General features: G+C 38.0%; 1 protein-coding gene across 1 annotated transcript; it reads right to left on the reverse strand.

Annotated features, from left to right (window-relative positions):
- Window positions 1-1,778: 1,778 nt before the first annotated feature.
- LOC103521039 lies at window positions 1,779-4,512 on the reverse strand. Its single transcript, XM_026831882.1, has 3 exons — window positions 4,433-4,512; window positions 2,847-3,245; window positions 1,779-2,250 (listed from the first exon to the last, which is right to left on the reverse strand). Exons 1-3 carry the CDS (start codon window positions 4,494-4,496, stop codon window positions 2,111-2,113), a joined length of 603 nt encoding a protein of 200 aa, XP_026687683.1. The 5' UTR covers window positions 4,497-4,512; the 3' UTR covers window positions 1,779-2,110.
- Between the last annotated feature and the right edge of the window lie 4,003 nt (window positions 4,513-8,515).

An 8,515-nucleotide genomic window follows, 5' to 3' on the forward strand; every position in this document is an offset into this window, starting at 1 on the left:
CACCTACCTTGTGATTGCTAGTTTGCGGTTTCGATCCCCGCCCGGAACTGCATGGAACGGCTGGCTTTCTCCTATAGTGGCCTCTCTCTTCGAATTTCTGGACGATAAGACTTCCGCTCTTACAGTTTCCTCTATCAAACCTCTTTTTTTTAATATAAGGGCTTTCTCCTATAGTGGCCTCTCTCTTCGAATTTCTGGACGATAAGACTTCCGCTCTTACAGTTTCCTCTATCAAACCTCTTTTTTTTTAAGTCTAAAAGAACGCGAACCGCTTTAGGTATGATGCTACGTATAATAAGTATAAGTAAGTCTGTAAGTACTTTGTTTTATTTCGACTTACTTATCTGCACAGTTTTCATCTCCTCGTCATCAAAGTCCCAGTGGTGTAGAGTGAAATTCTTCTCCTCCTTCCAGTCGCTGAGCAGTTGTTTGCAGTGTCCAAACAGGAGGGAGTAGTGATTACCATCATGACAGTAGTGAATCAGCCAGAGAGGAAACCGGGGGGTCTTGAAGAATGGACTTACCTGGAAATTGGAATGGAGTAAAATTTATTAATGGATGTTACTTTTGTGGGTAAAATTGACCCTGTTAATAGTTTGTCAAGTTTGCCTGCAAGTACGTGTATGAGTAGTTTTCGATGTTGTTAGTTGGCTTTCCTGGCTCTGGAAATATTTGTCTCTAAATCTTTCAAAAGAAAGAACATTAAGAACATTATAAATTCAGAGGATTCAGAGGAAGTTTGACTTACGTAAACCTTTCTCCTATAGTGGCCTCTCTCTTCGAATTTCTGGACGATAAGACTTCCGCTCTTACAGTTTCCTCTATCAAACCTCTTTTTTTTAAGTCTAAAAGAACGCGAACCGCTTTAGGTATGATGCTACGTATAATAAGTATAAGTAAGTCTGTTAGTACTTTGTTTTATTTCGACTTACTTATCTGCACAGTTTTCATCTCCTCGTCATCAAAGTCCCAGTGGTGTAGAGTGAAATTCTTCTCCTCCTTCCAGTCGCTGAGCAGTTGTTTGCAGTGTCCAAACAGGAGGGAGTAGTGATTACCATCATGACAGTAGTGAATCAGCCAGAGAGGAAACCGGGGGGTCTTGAAGAATGGACTTACCTGGAAATTGGAATGGAGTAAAATTTATTAATGGATGTTACTTTTGTGGGTAAAATTGACCCTGTTATTGTAGGTAAATTCTTTCAGGACAGCTACACTGCTATCAACGAAATTACCTACAATATTATGGGAAAACTTTGAACTACCTCTTTCTGACTCCCCATGAGCTCACATGACGTGACGTGATACACTCTGAAACACTTCTTGGTCATTGCGAGAACACGATGGATCGGTTTGTAGCAGATGCTCGAACAAATACTGTTTGTTTGGTCCCAGACGGGTGCTATTATCACAGTCGACAGTCCTCTATTCGCCACGTTTGAATGAGCTTGAGTAATACTAGTAGATAGTTGTTGATCTGGATCATCAATATTACTTGGGATTGGAACTGAATTTCTCATGTTAGTTTCCGGATGGTAAAATTGATTCTGATCTCCCAACTGTGAATTCTCTTTTTCAGTTTCATATTCATCAGAAGATCCATCTGACGACGAGGCTAGACTGACTAGATCATCTGTAGTTTCGCCACGTTTGAATGAGCTTGAGTAATACTAGTAGATAGTTGTTGATCTGGATCATCAATATTACTTGGGATTGGAACTGAATCTCTCATGTTAGTTTCCGGATGGAAAAATTGATTCTGATCTTCTAGCAGAGAATTCTCTTTTTCAGTTTCATATTTATCAGAAGATCCATCTGACAACGAGGCTAGACTGACTAGATCATCTGTAGTCTGAAACTGCTCACACGTTACATTTTGTTCGTTTCCCATTTCATCATGCAAGACATTAGTTTCTTCTAAATCATCATTAGGCTCGTCAATCTCTACACTCTTCTCATCAATATCATACAAAATATCGGGAAGATCACTCCTGACTTGCTTTCTTCTCAAATTGATATATTGAGGTATGTTTTGGTACAGCAGAGGTTTTGATCTCTGAGCCTGGAGTTTTGGTCTTTGGGTTTGATGCTGATCATTCACTAGGCCTGCTAGTCAGTCAGCATCACCATCTGATTCATTGTCAAGAGGCTCAGCACCATTGATTTGTAGACGATTCATCTCTACATGGAGGGTGTTGGAATCACTTTTCCGTCTTGATTCCTCTTTGACGTAGAGAACGGATTTGTTGTTTTCTGAAACAAAATGGTAGAGGAACAAGATTAAAAGGCTTTCATTTGGTATTGGAATTTCTGAATTTACCTTCTAGAGTTCTAGATCTAGACCAAATGGAAATGGAACAAGTAACTCCTACAAAAGAAGATAATTAGGTAGATATCTATTACCTACACTACAATGTGAAGTAAAAATATTTGAAACCTCATTGGTGAATTAGTACCTGCCTATACATATAAGTTGTAAAATTAAACACAAGTATAAAGCTCACCTTGCACGTCGTTGGAGCATGGCAACGCATTTGAGTCACTCTTCCTCCTCCACATGGTTTCGTTCGGTCTTATGCTGTTGGGACTCAAATAGAGAACGGATTTGTTGTTTTCTGAAACAAAATGGTAGAGGAACAAGATTAAAAGGCTTTCATTTGGTATTGGAATTTCTGAATTTACTTTCTAGAGTTCTAGATCTAGACCAAATGGAACTAGTAGCTCCTACGAAAGAAGATAATTAGGTAGATGCCTACACTACAATGTGAAGTAAAAATATTTGAAACCTCATTGGTGAATTAGTACCTGCCTATATAAGTTGTAAAATTAAACACAAGTACAAAGCTCACCTTGCACGTCGTTAGAGCATGGCAACGCATTCGAGTCACTCTTCCTCCTCCACATGGTTTCGTTCGGTCTTATGCTGTTGGGACTCAAACCGTACACCGCCAGCTGAGGTACACTCTGAAACACTTCTTGGTCATTGCGAGAACACGATGGATCGGTTTGTAGCAGATGCTCGAACAAATACTGTTTGTTTGGTCCCAGGCGGGTGCTATTATCACAGTCGACAGTCCGACCTCGGAGGGAGGTTAGAAGGATCTCTTCCTTCTGTCGGAGAGAGGAACTTTTTACCGGACTACTGGCTTGACGTCTACTCTTGACGATGTCTTGCAGATAGACCGAATATTCTTCGCATGTCATCTCATTTTCTTCGCGACTTGCACCGCGGCTGTTCGTCGGTTTGCTCTGGTGCAAAGACGTACCAAGGAATAAGAAAAAGCTCTATCTCTGTCAAGAGGAAGGAAAAAAATAAGGTGTTTCTGCACAAAAAACGTACACGGAAGTTCATCATGCAATAATAAGGGCAGCTTTGAGAGAGAAAGCTATGTTGAAAAGTGTACTTGGACTAGATCCCTACCAGAAATAAAAGAGAAATGTAGAGTAGAATCTGTAGAATAGAATATAGTTAAGTACCTTGTTTAAACTGCCTAGGTACATAGGAAGATCTCTCAAAGTTAATGTCGCGTCGAAGATGCTTCGAACTTGCAACCTTCAACTTGCAAATTTATCAGATAGCCATTAGAACTTCCCACCCTAAACACCCTTGAACTTCTGGGTTGGTACATTTTATGGAGGTACATTATTTAGGCCACCTACCTTATTCGGAACTCGCAAAATAAAATATTAAACTGTAAATAAAGTAAGTAGAGGTACCTACCTACCTTTTCCTTATACCTACCTCCCTAGACATATGCCATATAGGATATGGAAAAGAAAGATTTTTTTAAAAAAAAAAAAAAAAAAAAAAAAAAAAAAAAAAAAAAAAAATGCTCCTGTAAAGCTTGGTTTACTTTAATTAACTCTATTCTACTGCTAAACTAGAAATTGAAATATAAAACAACAGGCTAACTAAATGGAACCCAAAAAAACCTTGCTTTATATCTTTAAAACCTATGTGAACCAGGATTCCGTCCAACTAAACAAAATTACCGGGTGCTAGCCCCGTGCTCAACATGTAGTACCTACCGAGTAATTTATACAAAGTTCACTTGAAGCCCCCTGACCCTGAACCCATCCATATTCCTCAGCCTGATGCTATCATGCAACACGTCAGTTATATTGTAGTATTTTATCCTGTTCTTTGTTTCCGTGAACAAAATACAGACAATGAAACGTTTTTCATTAGCTTTTTAAAGCTCAGGTATACTTTAAATTTAAAGTGTAGACATTATGTTTTTTTTTTTTTTTTTTTTTTTTTTTTTTATTTTTTTTTTCCTTTCCCTTTTTTTTTTTTTTTTTTTTTTTTTTTTTTTTTTTGTAATATAAATACCTATACTCGTAATACCTACTAGTAAATAGTAATTGGTACTTCTGCCTACAGTCCTAATTATTTTACTGGCATTTTTCAAACAAAGAAAACAAAACATCTTACCCGCTGATTTCGAGTTTCTTTTCAAAGACGTAGGACTGTGATGTTTTCGCGTGAACGGATACATTCCGAATAGAACGTAAACGTGGAAGATACAGAAGATAAAAAGACGTAGGACTGTGATGTTTTCGCGTGAACGGATACATTCCGAATAGAACGTAAACGTGGAAGATACAGAAGATAAAAAAAAAAAACATTTTTCGTTTTTCGCCCGGGCAAAGAGAAGAGAGCTTTTGATAAGAATATATTTTGATCAATAGAGAGTGCGAAAATGCGTGGTGCTTTCGTTATGTTTGTGTCCCCCACTCTCTCAAAACATTTATACGTCATGGTAACATTTTACAGTTTCATTCATACAATCCTGGTTGTAGCGAGAGCACCCCATTCCCTCCTCTCCGATCTTATCCTCCCACAAATTACGACAAGTGGTGGGTTTGTAAAATAAATTGTTTTGATGCAGATGATGTTTTGTCTGGTGCGATGTTTCATTTGAATTATCTCTGAGATCTCCGAAATCCGAAATGTTTGATTCAATTTATCCATATTGACGCTTGTTTTATTTTATTTTTTTTTTTTTCTCTCCATATTGTCCTCAGTCCTCACTAGTGCACTCTCTTTTATACCATCAACCATCATGCTCAACATGGTTTACTTGTGACCCATTGTGAATTGGTACCTACTTGGTAGGTACCTACATACATTTAACGTGCTAAAGCCGCTACAAGGCGAAGTTAGATAGTTTACTGGGAAAGTTTCTAGGCCATTTTGTAAAGTTTTCCCTCATCATCACCTTTTTTAGGTCACTAAAAGTCTCACATGGTGTCTACGGTCGTGTTACCCAGTTTTAAAAACATTGATTGTGATCAAGACTCATTAAGCAATTATTATTTGTCTACTATTGTTCGTAGTTTATTATTGCCAATTTCGTTGGTTAATTTAGTTCAGGTTAATATTATTTCATACAGTAGTGCTTGTATGAAAAGGAGTTTAGTTCCAAGTTACTAGTAAAATAGGTATTGTAAAATGATTTTCGGATCCAAGAGAAACTTGCAGTTAATTGGTAAGCAAAGTTTCTGATTAAAATTACACTTTATTAGTTTATTGAGATTTCATGTGACAGAGAATTGAATCTGAATCAAAACTAAATGTGCAAAACCAATAAAATTCTTGTGGTTAAAAAGCTCTAATTTCTCCAATAAATAAATAATAAACAGTTTACTCGTATGGACGCAAGTCGAGCTAATTTTGAAAGAAGGAGCAAAGCAGCTAAATTTTATCAAGTGTTTACCACTTCGTAGGTATTTATTTTTTATTGCTAAGCTTAATGTGTGGGATGCCAGGGTGTAGGTGTTGTACGTGAGAAGTGAATCTTTGAATGTTTGAACAGTATGAATGGAACAAGTAAGCTATAGGTAGAAACACTACCATCACGTCACGTCCGTTACGTCACGTCACGTCACATCACGTGAGCTCATGGTTAGTCAGAATGATGTGTGTGGGATGCCAGGGTGTAGGTGTTGTACGTGAGAAGTGAATCTTTGAATGTTTGAACAGTATGAATGGAACAAGTCAGCTATAGGTAGAAACACACTACCATCACGTCACGTCCGTTACGTCACGTCACGTGAGCTCATGGTTAGTCAAAAAGATGTTTATTTATTTATTTACACGCTAAGCAGCAAGGCCATGTGTGAGAAAGATGTAATAGTTCAAGTTTTCCCTTATATTGTAGGTAAATTCTTTCAGGACAGCTACACTGCTATCAACGAAATTACCTACAATATTATGGGAAAACTTTGAACTACCTCTTTCTAACTCCCCATGAGCTCACATGACGTGATGTGACGGTAGTTTTTCTACCTTAACTTGCCTTCTCTTTTCGATGCAATGATGGCTGGGAAGATGGTCCGTTTGAAAACGTCCTGATGACATTTGGTATCTGATCCGCGAGAAATACAGCCACATTCCGTCCGTATCAATCGTTGCAGAGAAATTGGGTCGGTGCCATGCTCGAGCAAAGTGGTAGGTAGTTGCTGAATGCTGAAATTTGATTGGTCCTTGCCCTGTCCGTATCTGCAAACATGAAAATCTGGTTAACTAAACTCAAGAAGTTCTTGAAAAAAGTAAATTAACCATAATAAAATTAATGCTAAAATACGAAGAGAATCTTATTTAGTCAAGAAGACTCTCTTCTTATTTTAGTTTTAATTACCTAGTAGGTACCTACTTGACATTGTATCCCGTTTTCAAAGTTCATAATAAAATTGATCAATTTCTTTTAACACTTCAAGAATTTAAGACGATGCAATTTGGTATCAGTCATATGTAGGTATCTACAATCTACATGTCCACATTGTTCGAAACTGAGGTACTGAAAGTGTTAAGTAGGCACTTTAGGGGTTGGAAGGAAGAGCACTCGAGGGTTAAGAACTTGACGTTATAGAGTTCAATGTTCTCTGCTAAGTAATTTAGTAGGCTGTCAGTGTATCAGTCTGCTGTGCTACATCCTACATCGAAATGGTGCTTGTTAAATTTTCATTCGAATGTTTCGTGTACATTTGAAGCTTTGCGCATTGCATACACATTAATAGTTTCTAGGCATTCATACAAAATGTTATCCCTTCTAAGTTCCGTCTTCTGACTTCTTAGAGTTCTATAAGAAGATATGTTAAGTAGGCACTTTAGGGGTTGGAAGGAAGAGCACTCGAGGGTTAAGAACTTGACGTTATAGAGTTCAATGTTCTCTGCTAAGTACCTAATTTAGTAGGCTGTCAGTGTATCAGTCTGCTGTGCTACATCCTACATCGAAATGGTGCTTGTTAAATTTTCATTCCAATGTTTCGTGTACATTTGAAGCTTTGCGCATTGCATACACATTGATAGTTTCTAGGCATTCATACAAAATGTTATCCCTTTTAAGTTCCGTCTTCTGACTTCTTAGAGTTCTATAAGAAGATAATATTTTGTTTGTTTGTTTGTTTGATGGAGGTTGTAACGTTACTGTATAGAGCTAACTAAGGTATTTAGCAAGTAGGGTTTTATCCTCCATCTGACAAGTTAACCGCCTCCTCAATTTAACCTCACCACAAACATGGCAACAAAGCCATGTTTGTGTAAAGCTAAAGAAAAAAAATCTAAATTGGACCCAGGTAGGTATGAGCCTCAGAGATTTAGATAATGCCGTGAGCCCTTAGGCGCTTGGTTCATAGGACAATACTACAAAAGTGCAATGGACATTAGCCATAATTTGTGATTAACGACAAACCTGTCTTTTCCCAAACAGACTTGAGTTATGGTCCTCCACTTGTCTGCCACTTCTGATTTCCTGATGATATAATCCACTATGAGTTCCAGTAGAGTTTCATAGGCTGCGCGATGTTTGTTCCGCAGGAATTTGGTCTCCATGTTCAGCTGCTGGGCTAATTCCCGGCTATTGTTGATACTCCGGGTCTCCCGCGGAAGCTCGCGGTCCATTTCCCGTAAAGTTCGATGCAAGTTCTGCAACCAAATAGGTAATACGAAAATTAAAAAGTTGGGTAAATATACACAATACTTGGTTGTTATCATTTTCCCCTATTGACAAATAGTACAGTTTTTTTTAGGATTTTAGACTTCTAAGAAAACTCTCCCCAGTAGGTACATATGTACCTACCTACATAAATTTAAAAGGCTGCGCGATGTTTGTTCCGCAGGAATTTGGTCTCCATGTTCAGCTGCTGGGCTAATTCCCGGCTATTGTTGATACTCCTGGTCTCTCGTGGAAGCTCGCGGTCCATTTCCCGTAAAGTTCGATGCAGGTTCTGCAACCAAATAGGTAATACAAAAATTAAAAAGTTGGGTATATATACACAACACTTGGTTGTTATCATTTTCCCCTATCTCGCGGTCCATTTCCCGTAAAGTTCGATGCAAGTTCTGCAACCAAATAGGTAATACGAAAATTAAAAAGTTGGGTAAATATACACAACACTTGGTTGTTATCATTTTCCCCCTATTGACAGATAGCACAGCTTTTACGATTTTAGACTTCTAAGAAAACTCTCCTTAATAGGTATGTACCTACCTGTACAGTTTTTTTTTTAGGAT

Source organism: Diaphorina citri, unplaced genomic scaffold, assembly GCF_000475195.1.
Source record: "Diaphorina citri unplaced genomic scaffold, Diaci psyllid genome assembly version 1.1 scaffold73, whole genome shotgun sequence".
Lineage (NCBI taxonomy): Eukaryota > Metazoa > Arthropoda > Insecta > Hemiptera > Psyllidae > Diaphorina > Diaphorina citri.